This window comes from Eptesicus fuscus, chromosome 12, assembly GCF_027574615.1.
Source record: "Eptesicus fuscus isolate TK198812 chromosome 12, DD_ASM_mEF_20220401, whole genome shotgun sequence".
Classification (NCBI taxonomy): Eukaryota; Metazoa; Chordata; class Mammalia; order Chiroptera; family Vespertilionidae; genus Eptesicus; species Eptesicus fuscus.
In genome coordinates this window covers 69,262,273-69,282,583 of record NC_072484.1, presented here as the reverse complement: position 1 = coordinate 69,282,583, position 20,311 = coordinate 69,262,273, and the positions used below count along the sequence as shown (strand labels likewise).

Sequence of the window (20,311 nt, the reverse complement as noted above, 5' to 3'; positions counted from 1 at the left end):
CCCAGGCACAGCCGTCTTCATGCTGTGTTATAATTGCCCAGGTCCCACGGAAACCCAGACCATTTGCTGGGAAAGAAATGTAAATGGCTTTTAAGCATTTGAAAGGTTGGTCAGCTTCATTCATAATTATTGAAATTCAAATAAAGAATGCCAACTGATAAATGCAAACGAAAAGACAAAATTAGAAAATCGTTTTACAATCCCTGATAATTGGTTTAGTCAAGGACGATCATTTGATGAGGAACTGGATACCCACAAAGTTCTGATGGGGAGAGGAGAAATAAACATTTAACATGGAGAGATGTGGTCACCACCTTAACCCAGTAATCAAACTTGGCATCATTAATAGTGGAACAAGTTATTATGGACTTCCTGATGTGAGGCAAAATGGAGCGCACAGCACAACCTATCAAGTATTAAATTCTTGCCCCCAAAATGTCTAACCTGAATCTAATCTATCCTTTAAATCTAAGTACTAGTTTATAGGAAATAAAAGGCCGAGTATGACAAGTTAAAGGACACACCACAATGACCAACCAGACAAATCCTAAAGTGGAGCATTGTACAAGACAGCTGACCAGTCTCTTCATGAGTCCAGGTTATGGGGGGGGGGGGGCGCGCGGGTATTAAAAAGAGTGAGGACCGCCGAAACCGGTTTGGCTCAATGGATAGAGCTTCGGTCTGCGGACTGGGGGGTCCCAGGTTCGATTCCGGTCAAGGGCATGTACATTGGTTGCGGGCACATCCCCGGTGGGGGGTGTGCAGGAGGCGGCTGGTTGATGTTTCTCTCTCATCAATGTTTCTAGCTCTCTATCCCTCTTCCTTCCTCTCTGTGGAAAATCAATAAAATATATTTTAAAAATAATAATAATAAAATAAAAAATAAAAAGAGTGAGGACCATTCTAGGACTTAAGGTGTAACAACAGAATTTATTACATGGTCCTTGATTGGATCTTGGTTGAAACCAGCAATGAAGACATTTATTTCTGGTACAACTGGATAAATTTAATTATGAACTAGATATTAGGGCCTTAATGTTATTTTTTAATGTGAAAAATGTGTTGGTTTATGTAAGAAAATGACCCGTGTTAGATATAAAGTAATACTGAAGTTGTTAGTGTGTGAAATATCATGATGCCTATACTTTATTTCAAAATACTTCAAACCCTCTCCCCCAAATTAAACATTTGGCAAGTTTTTAAGAATGATGATATCTAGATGATGGGGGTTCATTGAGCTATTTTTGTTGGCCTTTTCATGTGTTTTAAAGTATTTTAAAAAAATTTTAGCCTTACCCGAGGATATTTTCCCCATTGATTTCTAGAGAGTGGAAGGGAGAAAGGAGCGGGGTGGGGGGGAGACGTGAGGGGGGGGGGGCAGTGAGAGAAACATTGACATGAGAGAGACACATCAATTGGTTGCCTCCTGCACAGGCCCCTACTGGGGTTGCGGAACCTGTAACCAAGGTACGTGCCCTTGACCAGGAATCAAACTCATGACCCTTCGGTCCACGGGCCTATGCTCTAACCACTGAGAAAACTGGCCAGGGTTGAAAATGTTTTTTATAATAAGGCAAAAAGCAAATAAAAACTGCGATGCCATTCTTCACCCATAGATTTTTAACTTTTTGCACTCGGATGTCGAATGTGACTCGACACGGTTAGCATCAGTAGCAGGAATTGAGAAAAAAGCAAGCGAGTGCAAAGGGTTAAAAATGTTTAAAATATGCTGTGTTGGCAAGGGTGTAGGGAAATGGGCACTTTTATAGACTGTTAGTGGGGAGTATAAATTGGGACAGCTTCTTCTGAAGGAACTTTGGCAAAGACATATTCTTTGACCCAGCAATTCCATTTCTAAGAATTACCATACAGGTTATTCTCAAACATGTGCACAAATACATATGAATAAAGATGTCCATTGCAGCATTGTTTTTAATAACAAAGGATTAGAAACAGCTATATATGTCCATCAGTAGAAGTTGTTCAATTTATTATGGTGCATCTATACAGTGTTGGATCTTACAAAGTATGGGATAGCCTTGTGTAGATAAGAAACTCTTTCCAAAATGTATTGCTAAGGAAAAAATACAATGAGCAGACCGTGTCTATTTATCACTGTATCTCTTGTGCCATTGAAGTGCCCTAGTACATGGTAGGTGCACAATTAATATTTGTTGAGGGGATGAACACACACTGAGTGTGATGCTGAGTCTGGCTCCCTGGATACATCAGATGGAAGACACAGACAAGGGCCAGATTTTCCACCTTAATCAAATTCTAAAGCCTTCTTCCTCTGAATTTTCCCTCAAGACACAGTATATTCTTTGTACAATAAAACTGAACAAGACACTGTGAAAAAGAGAATTTTCTAAACGAGGTTGGCTTAATGTAGTGACTGGGACTTAGCAGAAAAAGTAGCTCCAAGTTTCCTTGGCAGTCAAAGAAAAAAGAGAAACCCTTGAGCCACAGAACTTTTGTTAATGGGTGGAAGGCTCGCCATTGATTCCTCAAGAGCCATGCTTATCTGCCTGGAGGGTGATGTGGCCAGGGGTCCTTGGTAGTGTGACTTGGGGGAGGGGTTGGAAACTAAGAAGCTTATTTTCCTGGTGCATCTATTCGCTCAATGGTAAATAAATTACAGCACAAAATTTATAGTAAGGGAAGAAGGGGATATTAAGGAACTTTATGTAAAGTTCTCATGAATGTTTAGGATAACCTATGTTTCTTTGGGATCCTCTGGTTGTGCCTCGGTCTCCTGGGGTGAAGATGTGACCTTGGACCATGATTTACATCTCTGAGCTTCATCTTCTTCATCTGGGAAAAATGATTATCGTGCAGATGAAATGAGATGATGCATATAAAGTATGTGGGTTGATAAATGTTTGCTGTGCTGCTGTTTATATTAATACTAGAGGCCCAGTGCACAAAATTTGTGTATGGGGGGTTGGGGGTCTCTCAGCCCAGCCTGCACACTCTCACAATCTGGGACCTCTCAGGGGATGTCCGACTAAATGGCAGTCGGACATCCCTCTCACAATCTGGGACTGCTGGCTCCTAACCACTCACCTGGCTGCCTGCCTTATCTCCCCTAACTGCTTGCCTGCCTGCCTGATTGCCCCTAACCACTCTGCCTGCTTGCCTGATCACCCCTAACCACCTTTGCCTTGGCCCCCGCTGCCGCGGCTTCATCCGGAACAACATCTGGAAGGTCATTTGGCTGTCTGGTCTAATTAGCATATTAACTTTTTATTATTATAGATGTTGTATGATCTTACGGCTAAGAGCATATTGGCTAAGACAGGCGTCCTCAGACTACGGCCCGCGGGCCACATGCAGGTGTTTTTGCCGTTTTGTTTTTTTACTTCAAAATAAGATATATGCAATGTGCATAGGAATTTGTTCATAGTTTTTTTTAAACTATAGTCCGGCCCTCCAATGGTCTGAGGGACAGTGAACTGGCCCCCTGTTTACAAAGTTTGAGGACCCCTGGGCTAAGACTTTGGAACCAGATAGCCTGAGTTAGAATTTCAACTCCACCACTTACTAGCGAGGTGACCTTGAGCAAGATCATTAAGCTTCTTTGTTCCTCAGTTTCCTCCTCTGTAAAATGAGGCTAATAAGATTATTGTGAGGGCTAAATGAGTAGATGGTTGTAAAGCCTTTAGAACCGTGCCAGGGTACACAATAAACCATAGTTTGTTCTCCTGCTCTTAGAGGTCCTTCAGGAGAAAAGTTAGAAAATAACAGCTTCAAAGAGAGACAAACTAATTCCAGACACTAATTTATAAAAGGAACAAATCTCTCTAACACCAGTTCTCCTAAAGAAATATTTGCTTCTTAGAAGATCGAGGCAGAATGCGTTTACAATGGTGGAATTATCAGCAGGGGACTGGCCAGGGCTGAAAATGTTTTTTTATAATAAGGCAAAAAGCAAATAAAAACTGAGATAGGAGCTACCTGGGGGGCATGGCCTACTTCCCCGGGGCTCCAAGCACCCTTCCACGGAGCCTGATGGAGAGGACTGGTAGCTTGTCTGGCTTGGTCCAGGGGCGGGCCACGGGGAGGAGGAGGGAAGGAGCTCCCGGGATCCCCCTTGCGCCTCCCCCACGGCCCGGTGAGTGATGACATTCACGGAGAGGGAGGGAGGGAGCTAAGGAGAGGGGCCGGCTCCACGAGGCCATGTGATGCTGAGCGAGAGAGAGCCGCGCTGCCGGAGCCTCCTTCCTTCCTCCCTCTGATCCCGGCTGTCATGGCGACCCCCAACAACCTGACCCCCACCAACTGCAGCTGGTGGCCCATCTCGGCGCTTGAGAACGATGCGGCCAAGCCTGCGGAGGCCCCCGACGCTCCCCAAGCGGCCAGCCCCGCCCATTGGCCCAAGGAGAGCCTGGTACTGTACCACTGGACCCAGTCCTTCAGCTCCCAGAAGGTATAGCCAGAGAAAGCAGAGGAACTGGATGCGCTTGGTGCCTCGGAGGCTTGGGGGGAGGGGTTAAGGGGCCTGGGGACCTGGTGTAAGACTGGAGGGTGGAATCTGGGGTTTCCAGGCCAGAGGACAGAGGCACTGGGCTGCTCCCCCTGGAGGTGACTGGCCCTGTCTTGGGCCCCAAGAGCACCAACCCCAATTCTAGGAATATCCATCCTATTCCCCTCCCAGAAAGACCAGGTCTGTTCGGGGGTGGAGAAGAGAGACAAAGGCAAGGGAAAGGGAATGGGCACTGCTGGGAAGGCCGCCTGCTGGAGGGGCGGCTGCGGGAGGGAGGAGGAGCATTTCCTGGGGTCCAGCCTCCTGCTCAGTAGTCCCATTGCAGGCCAGGCCTCCCAGCTGCTGTCCTAGACACTACAGGCCTTTCAAGTCTCAGTGCCTCTGCCCCTCTGCACGGCTTGGGGCCTTCCTCTGGCTGGGGTTGGAGAGTCTGTCTGTAGTCCCCCCAGCCCCAGCCCCTTGCTTGAGAAGGAAGGAGTTAACTCATCTTAGACCAGCCCAGATACAGAGCTGTGTTTTGCTCTTAAAGGCACAGATAGCCTCTCGACCACTTCTCAGACTCAGGGGACCTAGGGGGCAGTTGGTAATACAGCCTGGTGCTGAGTTATTGGGGTTCCCGCTTCCGGGGCGGGGGGAGGGGGGTGAGGGCCCAGCACTGCGCCTGGAAGACAGGAGTGCCTCTAGGGGCGTAATCTCTCACCCAGGGTGATTGTCCTGTTTGTGGGGCACAGATTCAGCACCATGGTCAGGGCCCAGCATTTAGGCCCCATTGCCTGTCTCTGGAAGATCCTTTTGTTCCATTCACTCATTTCCCAGATGGAGAAACGGTTTCTATAAAGAAAAGGGGCCTTGGAACCAAAAGATTTGGGTTTGAGTGTTGGTCAAGGCTCAGTTTTATATTCTGGAAAATGGGATAATAATAATAATAATAATAATAATAATAGCTACTTTAATTCCAACGCCTCTCGGGATTGCTGAGAGGGTTGTTGAAGAGGCAGTGCGACTACTGTTCTGGACTGGCACTGCTCAAACTTGGTCGTGCATTGGAATCACTGCATGATCCTGGTTAAAGCACAGACTGCTGGGTCCCACCCCAGAGATTCTGACTCAGTAGTTCTGGCATGGGACCCAACGTACTGCATGTCTAACAAGCTACTAGATGATGCTGATGAAGCTGGTCCACGATCTCCCTTTGAGTGATCCCAGTTTAGGGTATAGACTCTGAGGCCAGATAATCTCTAGTGGGATTACCATCTTCCCCAGGAACTTGCTATGGGACTTTGGACAGGTCGCTTTGCCTCTCCAAAGCCTTGGTTTAATAATCTGTAAAATGGAGCTAATAGCAGTACCTTCATCAGAGGGCTATTTTGATGGTGAAATGAGATGATGCACACAAAAAGTGCTGATAGCAGTGCTTGGCGTGGAGTCAGGTCAGGCTCTGTTACTAATAGGTGTTGTGATGTTGATAAAGTACTAGGTATAGGAGAGGTCACATTAACCAAGGTCCCACTGGGGCTCGTCCATAAGTTTTATACATGCATGGTGAACACCTACTGTGTGCCAGGCTCTGTGTAGGTTGTTGGAGGTTTGGAGATGAATCAGCCTGATCTCCAGATGTTAGAATCTCCTCCCACCCAGAACCTCAGGAGCCAGGCCCCAGTGGTGGGAACTGGATGGGAGACAGGGATGGTATGAGAACCTGGTTCAAGGTTGTCCTCATCCTCTCAGAGTTTGCCCTTGTCTTGTATGTACTTGTGGGGAGCCCCTGGCCCAGCCTTCAACCAGGAGTAATAGGCCCAGGTCTGGGTCCTGCCATCGGCCAGTCCTGACACCCAAGATGGAGCAGGTCTCCCAGAAGCCCCCTCCCAGATGTGGCAGCAGAGAAGTAAATGACCTCTACCTTTGCCTTTTAAGCTCTTGGGCACTGGCCCCCAGCCATGTCCATATTGCTGCACTTGACCATTTACCCCACCCCCAGGAGGCCCACAGGTGAAAACTGCAATCTCACCATTCTGCTCAGAAGCTTGTAGTGGCTCCCCAGGTCCCTCCGGAAAAAAAGCCCGAGTCCTCATCATGGCCACAGGCCCTACTGTAGGATCCTAACCTTGCTTGGGTCATGGACCCCTCATCAGTCAGGGGAAGCCCCTGGACCTTTCTCAGAATAATGCTTTTAATTGAATAAAATTAAATACACAGGATTATTGGGTTAGAAGGGAAACCAATTGTATTGAAGTACAGCTATTGACACATTTTTAAAACAAATTTGTTATATAATGACATGTTTCTATATTAACCCATTATATAACACAGTCTAGTGGCAGGACTGATAACAGCTGTGATACTGAAGTCGTGATAAGTGTAACTGGCACAACTGTGAAGTTATGAAGATATCTGACTCCTAGTGCTGACAATATTCCAGGCATGCTAACACTACCATGCTTTATCGCCTACACTCATAGTGTAAGAAAAAGCTAAATGTCAGTTTGAGATTACTGAAAATAAACATGTAATATTTCCATCCTAGTTCAAGGACTCTCTACGTTTATTCACAGACCCCTGGGTCTGGGAGTCTCAATTATAAGCCCCAGTGCATGATCCTTTCTGTCCTCTTCCCCGTCCACCCTGCTCCAGCCACACTGGCCTCCTCACACACAGCCTTTTCAAACACTTCAGACATGCTCCCACCCCAGGGCCTTTGCACTGTCTGTCCCTCTGCCTGGAACAGCCTTCCCCAGATCCCTGTGTGGATCACTGCCTCACTTCATTCAAACCTTTGCTCAAAGGTCACCTGCGCAAAGAGGCTGCCCCAATGGATTACCCTATTTAAAATTATCACTGTTTCCCTTATACCCTGACATCCCCAATTCTTACCCTGATGTATTTTTCTCTTTTTTCTGTTGCACTCACCATCTTTTAATATATCCTATCATATTAACTGCTTATCTGTCTTCTCCCACTAGAATGTCAGCTTCCTGAGGGCAGGGATCCTTGTTCACTGCTGAGTCTCCCATACTTAGAACAAGACCTGGCACAGAGTAGGCACTTGATAAATAAGGGTTGGAAAGTGATGAATTTATAAGCCATAGGTGTTACATTAAAAAAAAAAAGGTATTTGATTCTGTAAACCTAAAACTGCTCTAAAATATAAAGTTTATTCATTTAAAACCAAGGTATTTGAGATAAATAAACTAAGGCTCAGAGACTCTGAGTGTCTTTTGCAAAGTCACACAGCAACTAAATGCCTGGGAAGAGACACCAACTCAACCCATCACAGTTGCCTCAGAAATAAGAGCTTGGTGAGGAGGGACAGTGCCTGACCATGACAATGAAGAGAATTTGCCCAGAGATGCCTGATGTCTGGTCACACTGAGTGGTGACCACCTAAGTCTGCTCCAGCCCCCTGGAGGCAGAGATGGCAGATGGCCGTGGTGACTGCATGCCCTTCCCCTGGGCCTGGCTTCCTCCTGCATCCCCTCCCCTGCAGGATGGCGCATGGGCTCTGGCCTTCAACTCAGCTAAAGGAGAAAGTCTCCTTGGCCGCTTGCCCATGTGACCTGAGGCAGCTCCAAGCAGGACTGTTACGCCTCTAAAGATAGTCCCCTCCCAGGCAGCAGCCCCACCTGGCACCCTCACTGGAATCTCAGGGCAGGGCAGATGCCCTGCCAGGACAGAGGCCAAATGTCTAGACTTGCCAAAGGCAAGGGCTTGGTTTGGGTTCTGTTTCCATCCATTCAGGGGCCCCAACCTGGCCATGAGGCTGGATGACTGGGCGGAGCCTGATCTCCTAGGCAGGAGGATGCCAGGATAGGCAGGAAGGGAACAGGTCGGTTTGGCTTCAGCCAAACTCCAGCCTCAACCGCTCTGGGGCTTCTCCAGGGCAGTCATTGCCCATGAGCTCAAATATACACATACACAAGCCTTCTCACTCATGCATACTCACTCATGTCCACACTAATGCACACGTGTTCATATAATACTTGAGTACTCACACTTACTGGTGCACTCATCCATATACACTCATGCATGCATATGCACACACAGACACATTTGCTCATTCACACAGTTGCTACTCACGCTCAGGCACACACACTAACACACCCAGACCCAACATATGCCACCCCCGGGTGCTCACTCTCTGCCACAGTTCCTCCCCTTCTCAGACAGACCCAGCGGTTCCCTCCCACGGCCTGTCTCCTGCGTGGTCTGAATGCAGTGTCAGCTCCCTGCAGGGCTGCGGCCCCTCGTTTTACTAATGAGAAAGAGGAGGCTCAGGAAGGGGCAGTGATGACTCTAAGGTCACACAGCATTGACATGGCAGAGCCAGGGTGAGGATTTGAGTGTCTGCCTCCCAGTGCTATCTGCAGGACCTGCTCTGGCTAATACAGCAAATGAATTTGTGAATGAGTGTTGAGAGTTTGGGTGCCAATTACCTCTCCCTCTTCATAGTTCACTAAACAGAAAGGGGTGTTCATGTTAGCTGTGAGCATGGGGCATGAAGCACTCTTAAGACATCAACCAGGGGTTGTGGGCTGTGTGTGTGTGTGTGTGTGTGTGTGTGTGTGTGTGTGTGTATTTTAACAGTGATGTTAAAAACCATGTATTAACCTCCTGTCTGGGACTTTACCACATCATCCCATCTCAATCTTGAGCCAGCCTTGAAGTGGATTACATTCCTCATTTCACAGAAACTGATCAGAGAGGTACAGTGACTTGCCCAAGGTCACACAGCAAATAAACAACAGAACCAGGCTTTAAGTCCATGTCTGTCTGCCTTCAAAACCTAGTCCAATGCAAGTAGCTAAGATACATTACCTCTACTGTATGCCAGGCACTGTTCCACAGGAACTAATTATCTAATTCTCACAACAGCCCTCTGAGGGAATTGCCATTGGGACTCCCATTGGTCAGGTGAGGAAACTGAGGCACACAGATGTAAAGCTATTTGTAAAGCCAAGTTCAGCAAGTAAGTGCTATAGGGATTTGAATTGACACAGACTGGCACCCAGTCCAACATTCTGAACATGACCCCATGCTGTACCTTCTGGGTCTTTAACTCCGGACATCCGGGAGGGAGGCTGGGGATGCCTAGTTCCCAGAGCTTCCTATTGGGTGTGTAGGGACACTCATGCTCAGGAGGGGTGGAGTCACTTGCCATCTTTTTGCTGGGGGGCCTTGGATAAGTCCAGCTTTCTTTCTGAGTCTCAGTCCACAGGAAGGGGACAGTTAGACTAGGTGATCGCTGTTTTCTAGCTCAGAAATTTTGAGCTGGGTTAGGACATGCCCCCACCTCAAGGCTCTCCATTAGCTTCTACCAGCTCAAATGTTTGTCTGGGACCCAGACGTAGGGGAAAGGCTAAGGAGGGGGCAGACCCAGGATTCCCTGGAAGGAGCCCCCAGGGCAGAGAGCACTGGTCTGGGGGGTCAAGAACCATTGCTTGCAGGTTTAGGTCTGCCACTAAGTTGCTGTGTGACTTTGGGTAAGTTACTTACTCTCTCTGGGCTTTAGTTTTCTTATCAGTAAAAATAGGGAGATAGTCCCTGCTCTGCCCTCTTCTGGGAGGCTACTGTGAGCATCCAGCAGCCAGATGGGAAGGTATTTGGGGACAGTAAAGGGCTCGATAGATGTTGGCAAGTTCTTTTTTGCCTCATTTTTTCTCTCAAATAATTTGAAAAATTTAGCTGCTGACGATAAGAATTTCTGCCAATTTCCTGGCTGACTCTACCCCTGGAGACCAGGCTGAGAGTCCAATCATGATCATGATAATTGGGAATTGAGTGCCATCTATACACCAGACACTGGATTGGTACTATTAATACTTCCATTTTGCAAATAAGGAGACTGAAGCTCAGAAAGTTTAAGGAATCTGCTCAAACACAGCAGAACCAGGAATTTTATCCCCAGGTATGCCCAGCTGTGAAAGCCAGCCCTGTAACCACCAGGCCCTAGGCCCCTGGGAGATAGCCCCCCTACCCAGGGGCCCAAGAATGGGCTGGAAGAAACAGTGTCCCCTCCTGTGTGTGACCTCTGACCTCCCTCCCCACATGCCCACTCCCACCTGGGCAGAGTGTCCCTGTGTGTCCACCTGCCTTCCCCGCTCTGACCCTGGCCCCTGCAGGTGCGGCTGGTGATTGCAGAGAAGGGCCTGGCATGTGAGGAGCGGGACGTGAGCCTGCCACAGAGCGAGCACAAGGAGCCCTGGTTCATGCGGCTCAACCTGGGTGAGGAGGTGCCCGTCATCATCCATCGTGACAACATCATCAGTGACTACGACCAGATCATCGACTACGTGGAGCGCACCTTCACAGGAGGTACGGCTGCTGCCCCCACCAGGGGCCCTACAGGTTCAGATGGGGTCCCAGAGCCTTGGGGAGCCTTCGGAAACCCACTGGAGCCATGGGCAAGGCTCAGTCTCCCCCAGGATGAATCACGGGCTCAGATACCCCCTGGGAACTGCATAGCCACAGATCTCCACAACACCCCCACTCTAGTACTACTACAGAGAAAGGGCATGGTCCAGACACCCTCCCCCTTGAAGCTCTGGGACTATAGCTTCCTTCCTCAAGAACTCTAGAGTCACAGGCATGGCCACAGACCCGTGAGATCCCCTCAGGCATGAACAGTCCCCACAGTCAGGGTAGAGATCTTCCAAGGATGCCAGGGCACCAGCAGGCCAGCCCCCTAAAAACCTATATGCATAGTCAGGGCCGTGGACTCCCAGGAAACCCACAGACATGGGCCCAGACACCCCAGAACCTTGCAGACAAGAATAGAGCCGACACCTCAGAACCCCATAGAATCCTATGTCCTCTTTCCTCCCTCTCTCCCTCCCTCCCTCTGACCTTGCTTCTGTTCAGGAGCTCACAGCCCACAGTAGAGGCTGCAAACAGCAGCTGAGAGGGGATCAGGACCCAGAAATGACGGTTTAAAAAGAATATGAATTAGTTGCCAACATTTAAAAATCAAGGAGATCCAATCGATGTGTTTTCTCTCACATTGATATTTCTCTGTCTACCCCTCTCTCTTCTACTCTCTCTAAAAGTCAATGGAAAAATATCCTCGAGGGAGCATTGAAAATAAAAATCAAAGAGTTGCATTTTAAACGTCCAGGTTTCCAGCTTCTGTTGAAGGCTGGCAGTAAGGATCTCAGGCTCCCGCCTGCCCCTCAGAGGACAGCTTGGAGGTCTCCAGTGAGGAGAGGGGTAGGTGGGCTGGACCATTAGGATCCCCTGTCAACTGGATGAGCACTGTATCTCAAGGAGTCCGGAGAAGGGTGTGGGCCGGGGATCTCTGGGCCACAACATTTTTTATTTCCAGGATGCTGGGGTTGGAAGTTGGGGTGCCAGAGGTTGGCCTCTCCGAATCAGGGGCAGGTGGCCGAGTCGGGCCTCATGCCCCTGGTCCAGCCCCGGCTGTGTCTCGCAGAGCACGTGGTATCCCTGATGCCTGAGGCGGGCAGCCCACAGCATGCACGGGTGCTGCAGTACCGCGAGCTGCTGGACTCACTGCCCATGGACGCCTACACACACGGCTGCATCCTGCACCCCGAGCTCACCACCGACTCCATGATCCCCAAGTACGCTACGGCTGAGATCCGCAGTGAGTGCCCGGGGCAGGTGCACCAGCCCCTTGCTGACCCCCTTCCTTGCCCACCTGCTCCGTTTCAATGGGAGTCCTCCTCCTCTTGCTCTCACTGGTGTATCTTACTCTCCTTTTTCCTCCTTCACTCCTCTCTCTGTCCCTTTCTGTCTCAGTTAATCTCTCTGGCTCTCACTTTGGATCTCAATCTCTCTCTCTCTCTCTCTCTCTCTCTCTCTCTCTCTCTCTTACTTGCTTTCTCTGCACCATCTCTCTGACCTTCCATCTCATTCACCCTATATTACACTGAATGTCTCTCCCTCTCTTGCAGTCTCTGTCTCTCATTCCCATCTCCTGCCCCCTACTCTTGTCCTGCCATCCCATACAGAGGCTACAAGGCTGTTTATCTCCCTAGAATCTTGTCTTGTTCATGGGGAATTGGGCACCTCCCCACAGGAGTCCCAGCCCCAGACACCTAGGGTTGGGGCCCAGGGAGGTCAGGGCTAAGGTTGGTGGCCAGGCATTGAGTGACATCAGTGTTGGCACCACCAAGGAAGGCTGCCCAGATATGGCAAGGTCCCCTATGGGGTCTCTGATTTCTAATTCAAGCATCACCCATGTACTGGTAGCCTGGACGTGCCCATGGCCTAGTTCATCCTTTTGTTTCCAGCATCCAGTAAATGGGGGTTAGATTAAATCAGAGTATCCATCAACAAGTGTTTACAGACTTTTGTCCAGGCTCTGCGCAGAAACCATGGGTCCTACAGACAGACAAAGCATGATAATTCGAAGTAGATGATAGGTGCCCAGTAAATGGTCACCCCCTCTGAAAGGAATAAGTTTAATGTTTGAAGGTGGGAAGGGGGCAGATTGTGGAACTCAACCTCATCTTTGAACAAGACTCAAGATTTATCTATATTGTCCAATCCCCATTCAATCAAAAATATTCATGAGGTTTTTTTTATTACCCAAACCCTGGGCCGGGGACTTGGGACCGATGAGGACAGACATAGCTTCTATCATCCCAGGGTCACACTTCCATGGAAGCAAAGACAAATGACCAGGTAATTACACCCTTTCCTGGACTCCTTAGTGTGGGATAAGTAAATTTGAACAACTTCTCCAGGACAGTCTGGTCCTTTATATCAAACATAGAAAAGACCAGACCTTGGAGATAATCCTGCAGTTACATTTGGGTGTGTGCGCCAAGAAGTATGTACAAGGATATTCATTGCGGTATAGGAAGTGCTCGCAAAAGGATGGAAGTAACCCAGCTGTCCATGAGTTGGGAACTGGGTAAATAAATTCTAGACCTCTCACACAATAGAATACTGTGCAGCTGTTTTTTTGTTTTGTTTGTTTGTTTTTAAAGCATATGGAATACTAAGATGTATTAGAGAGTAGAGGAAAAAAAGTGAACAGAAAAAAAACCCATCAGTGTGCTATTTAGCATATTTAGAAAGAGGTTAAATAGATGCACAAGTGCTTGCAAAGCAAGGAGTATTTCTGGAAGGATGCATGAGAAGCTGCCAGTAGTGCTTGCTTTGGGGGAGTGGAAATAAGGGATTACAGAATGAGAGGAGATTTACTCTTCACTCAACATTCTTTAACGTTGTTTGAATTTTTAAACAAGTATGTATGCATAATCTATTCAAAATCAAGCTGTTTGATAAGGAGGCCATGGGAACATAGAAGATGCCCATCCCAACCTCTGGGGTCATGGAGGATTCTGAAATGCAGCAATATCCAGGGATGACCAGCATCCAAGGATAAGTTAAAAGGAGAAGGAGAAGGAGAATCCTTTCAGATTCGAGGGTAGGAGAGGGCATGGTGTGTCCTGGGGACCGAAGGGAGTTCAATGTGGTTGAAGAATAGACCAAGGGTGATGGTGTGAGTCTGGGGAGCAGGTCTGGCAGAACTGGAATTTTATCCAAAGAGCAGTGAGTAGAGAAACAGTGATGGGAAGTGACATGATTGGATCTGCATTTTACAAAGATCATCCAACTGAGAATGGGCAGAGCAGTCAGGAGGTCCTGACTGTCATCTAGGTGAGCAATGATGGTGGCCTGGACTAGATAGAGGTAGTCCCTGCGTGTTTCTGGAGGCTGGAGGTGCTCCCCCTTCCTACTCTGGGCCATTTGGAGGTGCCTGGAAGGCAGTGGGGGGTCCAGCGCAGGCCAAGCCTGCTTCCTCCTTTGAAGAGGCTGAAAGGATCCCAGTTGGAGAGGGGTGGAAAGACCTCACAGGATGCAAAAGTCCAAGGTCTTCCCTTGGCCTAGTCTGTCCCCCTGGTGTCTAAAGAGAGCCATATGGGCAATCCCAGTGACCAGCAAGAGAGAAGATGCTGTACTTGACCTTCACATTCATAAAACATCAATGAGGCTTAATATAGCCCCAAAGTGGAAAGATCTGGGAGAATGTTTATTGGGTTTTTATCAGGCCAGGAGATAGGGTGGTGAATGGAGAAATCTCAGAAGTCAGAAATTTAGCAACTTTTGTACCCATTTACTTAATCATTTCATTCATTTATTCATTCATTCCTTTATTCATTGAGCAGTCACTGAGCTCTTTCTGTGCCAGGTCTGTCCCGGGTTTTAAGAGAACAGAGATAAATCTGGCATAGCCACTTCTTTCCAGAAGCTCAGATTCTAGTGGGAGACACAAACACCCAGAGATAAGTACATTAGCATCAAATCTCCACGTACAGCAGAACAGGTGCACTGCACAATCCAGGGGGCACTTTTCGCATAGACTACAGTGTGAATGGAATTGTGCTCTGAGTAGTGTGTCTGCATTCTCTGGCAGAAATCTGCACCATGTACACTGGAGGACTAAGGCACTGAGTGGTCAGTTTTCCTAGAAGATCAGGAAAGGCTTCATGGAAGAGGTAGTCTTGAGCTGTATCTGGAAGGGGATTTTCAGGAATACAGAAGGCTATTCTGGGAGGAAGAAGAGTGTGAGCGATGGTCTGAAGGTTTGAAATGGTCAGGCACAATCAGGGAATGTCAAGCATTTAGAGTGGCTAAAATGTTACCATCTGGAGATAGGGACAGTTGGGGGAGCTCAGTGAGAGATGGAGTCAATGAGGGGAGAGGAAGTGGATCCTGCTGGGTCTTTTAAGACCAGTTGAGGAGCTTGGACATTATCTGAGGGCAGTGAGGAGCCTGGGACGGGTTTTAAGTGGGGAGTGGCATGATCAAGTGTGTTTTGACGAAGATGTCTCTGGCAGAATGGGAAAGGGCTTAGAGTGGAGAAAGTGCAGGTGACAGGGGTAAATCATAATCATCCAAGCAGAAGATTAACAGGGATAGTGAAAGGATTGAAAGGGAGAAGGTAAGTATGAAAAATATTAAGGTGAAGAATCAACAGGACCTGGGACTGATTTGGTGTGGGAAGGAGGGAGATGGAGGGATTGAGGACAACCCTTAGGCATCTGGCTTTGCTTAGTGTGTGTGGGGATGCTGCAATCCGGGGAGAATACAGGGAAGATGATGAGATTGGTCAGGCCAGGATGTCTTCAAGAAGCCTAAGGATGTCCAAATTGAGTTGGGGCCCAGGGTAGGGGTCAGAGCAGGATTGGGGTGCCACCACGTGCTTGATCTACCATGTCCAAGACTTATTGACCAAGAATTCCAAAGAATCCTGCCCCAATAAGGGAACAGAACCCAAGATCTTACCCCACTTAATATTTCCACATCCTCTTGTAAAGCCCATAGTTTATAGTTTACACTTTCAAAGTTAGATTATAGGACACTACCTTTCTCCCATTAAGGATAATTCTCAAGATGCTGACTTGAATTCCCATTATTGACCCACTTTCTTTCACCCTTGCCTTTTTGGCATCAAGGTCATTTTTCCAAGGAAAGGTGGGTCATCGAGTCCCTAAATCTTCAGGAAAGTTGCCTCACCACAGGTGGAAGTTTCAAGACACCAAAAGTCTCTTACAGATTTTCTTGCAATAAACAAGTTTTTCCTTGTGGGGGTGCAATGAATGAACACTACACCAAGAATCAGGCAGACAAAAAAAAAAAAAGAATCAGGCAGATTCATGTTCAAAACATGCTTGTTATTCATGTGTGTGGAACATTATTTAGCCCATCGGAACCTGTTTCCTCACTACAGAAGGGGTTTGGGGGAGACACTGAAGTAGGAGTTTTTCCAAGTTTAGCATTATATTCATTCCTGACAAACTCCTACTCATCCCCAAGAATAGAGTGGCCTCCTCAGTAAGGTTTCTTGATGCCTGTCCCCCAGGCAGGTGGCTCTCTGGGTCTCACAGCATTCTGTCCACTCTTCATTACAGATTGACCATGCTGTTTCATAGGGGTTTCTTTAGATGTCTGTCTCTCCCACTATCCTGAGCCTATGGCAGGATGGCATCTCACCCATCCCTATGTTGCAGCCTGTTGTGCCTACCAAGTGTTGGCTGTTGATATTGTTACTTCCCAGACCAGTGTTTACATGGGACCTATTCCAAGTCTGTGGGGGAAGGGATGCGGTACACTGAGTAACAGAAAGACAGGACCTTTCCTATTCTTTCCCTAGGACATTTAGCCAACGCCACCACGGACCTCATGAAACTGGACCATGAAGAGGAGCCCCAGCTCTCTGAGCCCTATCTTTCTAAACAGAAGAAGCTCATGGTGAGTGCCTCCAGCCCTGCTCGTTGCTCTTTCCCACCATCTTTTCCATGGAAAAGAACAACTGGGAGAAGCTGGTTCTAGGTAGAGGATCAGTTGGTGACATGAAGTGGGAAATCCATTGTTTGCTTTTCCAGTCCTGTCTCCTCTGTCATTTACTGGCTATTTGACCTTGGGCAAGCCACTCTCCTCCTGGAGCCTCAGTGTCCTCATGTGTTGGGTATGTCCTTAATAGCAGAGCCTGCATTGGACAGAGGTTCTTGGATATTGAGGGTGTGTTCTGAGGAGAACCCGGAAGGATAGGAGGGATAGAAAAGAGGAAAGGACCAAGTTTAACTATTTTCACAGGGAGCTCTGGAGAAATGGCACCACAAAGTCAATCCCCTTTGAGGCCAGGGGCCAACCTTTTATACCCTTATATCAATCGGCCATTGGCTACAGATTGCCTGGCAGGGGGGTTGAAGGGTTGAAGGGTGTGGGATAACCTTCCAAGTATTTGTGGGCACCTCCTCATTGGCCAAGAACAATTCTCTGGAGAAGGGTCAGCTATGAGCCACTATCAACCAGCCCTCATAGCAGCTGGTGTATGAGAGTACCAGCCCATGAAAGGGATGTGGGCAGGACAGCCAAGCTTACAGGAATATTGTGAGCACCAGCTGAGGGTGCTTTGATAACAGTGGGGATCTTATACTCTTGAGGGGATATTTGGAGATTGGATTTGCAGAGCTGGTCATCCCAGCTCTATTGAGGCCAACTCAGCTCCTCTGGCTCCTGGCTACCTTGCCCCTAGGCCAAGATCCTGGAGCATGATGATGTGAGTTACCTGAAGAAGATCCTTGGGGAGCTGGCCATGGTGCTGGACCAGATAGAAGCCGAGCTGGAGAAGAGGAAGCTTGAGAATGAGGGTGGGTACCAGCCCTGGGGTAGGTAGGTGCTGCTGCCCATCCTTCCTCACCCTGACCTTGACCAGTCCAGCTTCTTTTTTTCCCAAAGATCTCAGAGGACCCCTCCCAGGGTTAGGATCATGGGCCATGGAGTCAGGCAGACCTAGGTTTAAGTCTTAGCTTGGCTACTTACTAGTTGAGTGACTATGGTTCAGGTACTTCACCTCCCTGGACCTCAGTTTCCATATGTAAAATGAGGATAATAATAAGACCTACCTAAGAGAGATGATGAGAAATTACATAAAATAATACATGTAGAGTGCTTAGATCCCTTAGCACACAGTAGGTATTTAATAAAGGTTGGTGAAGATGGTGATGTGATGGTGATGGTGACTTTTACCCTGATCAGAGATGAATATTATGGCTTCTTTGTGCTGCAGCCAGACATCCAGGCTCACCCAGACTCTCTGACCTTGACTCTTTCTGTTCTCAAGTGGCTCTCTTCTCTGGACCCTGAGCAGACCAGCTTCATTCCCACCTCCATACCTTTGCTCCTGCAGTACTTCCAGCCTGGAGGACCCTATCCACCCTCTCCTTTTTCCTCCGACATAACATCTTTGCCACAGCTCTTCTTCAGATTTTATTCGGGACCTTCCCATTGCTCTCTTTTAGACAGACTTAGTCTTGTCTATTCAACTATGCAATTTATGGAGCCTATGTGTGTAGCTGCTACAGTTATAGCTACACACACACACACACACACACACACACACACACACACACACACACGTCTACTTGGAGCACAGTGACCTAGAAGATAAGTTTAGAGTCAGACAGGTTTGAGTTAGCGAGTTCCAGTTTTGTTGCCTATACTGTGTGACTTGGACAGGTTATTTTTCCTATTGGAGCCTCAGTCTCCTCATCTGTAAAATGGGATGATAAAAATGCAACTTATATTAACCCCACCTAGTTGGACTCTTGTAAAAATTAAAAGCACACAGTAAAGTGCCAGGAGCACACAATTGAAGTGTCAGGAGCATAGTAGTTTAAGAACACATGACAGCTAAAGACGTGTACATTCTCCAGATGAGAGAACTAAGGCTCAGAGAAATGAAGTGACTTGTTCAGGGTGACCTGCACACAGCTTTTAAACAGCATAGTGAGAGCAAGCATGGGTTCCCTCTTAATGGGTCCAGTGTTCTTCCAGCATCTCACAACTGAGGCCTTGAGCATAAAGTACACACAGGTTCCTAAAGTCCTCAACAGGGACATTGTCATGTGTACTGAAGCCAGCTGCCTTAAATCCCTTCTAGAAAAAAAGGATGGTATGGGTAAGTGAGGAAAATAATACATCCCTCAAGGAGGAACTTTTTCAGTTCTATAAGAGAGGGTGCTGAGGGAGCTAGTACAGAAGCGTGCTTAGGGGCCAAAGCCCCAGCTCTGCCATTCTCTCACTGGGTGCCCTTAATTCTCAGGTGTATTTCATATATTTATCCATTAATTTGCTAGGGCTTCCATAACAAAATACCACAGACTGGATGGCTTAAACAATAGACCTACTTATTTTCTCACAGTTCTGGAGGCTAGAAGTCTAAGACCAAGGTGTTGGTTTCTTCTGAGGTTTGGTTTCTTTTGAGGCCTCTCTCTTAGGCTTACACAGCTGCATTCTTGCTGTGTCTTCACATGGACTTTCCTCAGTGGGCATGCCCCTGGTGTCTGCACAGCAAAATTTCCTCCTTTTATGAGGACCCCAGCCCAGATTGGACTAGGATCCACCCTAACAGCCTCATTTAAACTTACTTCTTTACTTTATTTTTATTTATTGATTTTAGGGAGTGAGAGGAAGGGGGAGAGAGAGGAAGAAAGAGAGAAACATCAATTTGTTGTTTCACTTACTTATGCATTCATTGGTTGATACTTGTATGTGCCTTGATTCGGGATTGAACTTGCAACCTTGGCATATCGGGATGACACTCTAACCAGGTTAGGATTAGGGTTAGGGTTAGGGATCTACCCATCCAGGGAAAAATTACTTCTTTAAAGACTTGTTCTCCAAATATAGTCACTGTCTGAGATATGGGGGGTTAAAACTTCAACATATGAATTCTGGAGGGACACAATTCGGCCCATAATGATTTATGTATTTAACAACACTTACTGTGTGCCAGGCACTGTTTTAAGTGTTTCACATATTTCAACTTATTTAATCCCATAATAACTCTAGGGGGTAGGTAATATGAGTAACCCCATTCAACAGATTAAAAAAAAAAATTAAGGCACAGAGAGGTTCAGTAATCTTACAAGGTTACACAGATAGAAGTGGTGGAGCCTGGATTCAAACACTGGCTCCTTGAGTCATTCTTAAGTGCTAGTTCTGGCTCCTCTTCTGTCCTGTAAAAGGGTGTTAAATGAGCACCTACTTCCTGGGGCTGTTGTGAGGATCAGTGAGAAAATGCATGTAAGGGGCTCAGCACATTGCCTGGCACACGGTATTAAAAGTGTCTGCAAATATTAGCTGCTGTTACGATCAAGGGAGACATGGAGTGTGACCTAGACGGAGGCCAGAGTTGACGGTCCTGGAGAATAGCTGTAGACACATTCCTCAGGTCGTCCTAGCCTGTGAGCCTCCTGTCCTCACTTTCTGTTTTTGTCCTGAGGTCTTCCAAGAGGGGGCAGCATTGCACCGCCCGATAGCCAGATGAATGGGGTTGTTTGAGATGGAGAG

The 20,311-nt window shown here is 47.6% G+C and overlaps 1 protein-coding gene across 4 annotated transcripts in view; it reads left to right on the top strand.

Moving 5' to 3' along the window:
- GDAP1L1 (ganglioside induced differentiation associated protein 1 like 1) overlaps positions 1–20,311 on the top strand; it is a 36,436-nt gene that overhangs the window by 13,291 nt on the left and 2,834 nt on the right. For all 4 annotated transcript variants that reach the window (XM_054724408.1, XM_054724409.1, XM_028137174.2 and 1 more), the window contains 4 exons: positions 10,603–10,795; positions 11,910–12,083; positions 16,608–16,705; positions 17,493–17,607. In XM_054724408.1, the coding sequence (XP_054580383.1) occupies positions 10,603–10,795; positions 11,910–12,083; positions 16,608–16,705; positions 17,493–17,607 (580 nt within the window). The remainder of the gene's footprint in view (positions 1–10,602; positions 10,796–11,909; positions 12,084–16,607; positions 16,706–17,492; positions 17,608–20,311) is intronic.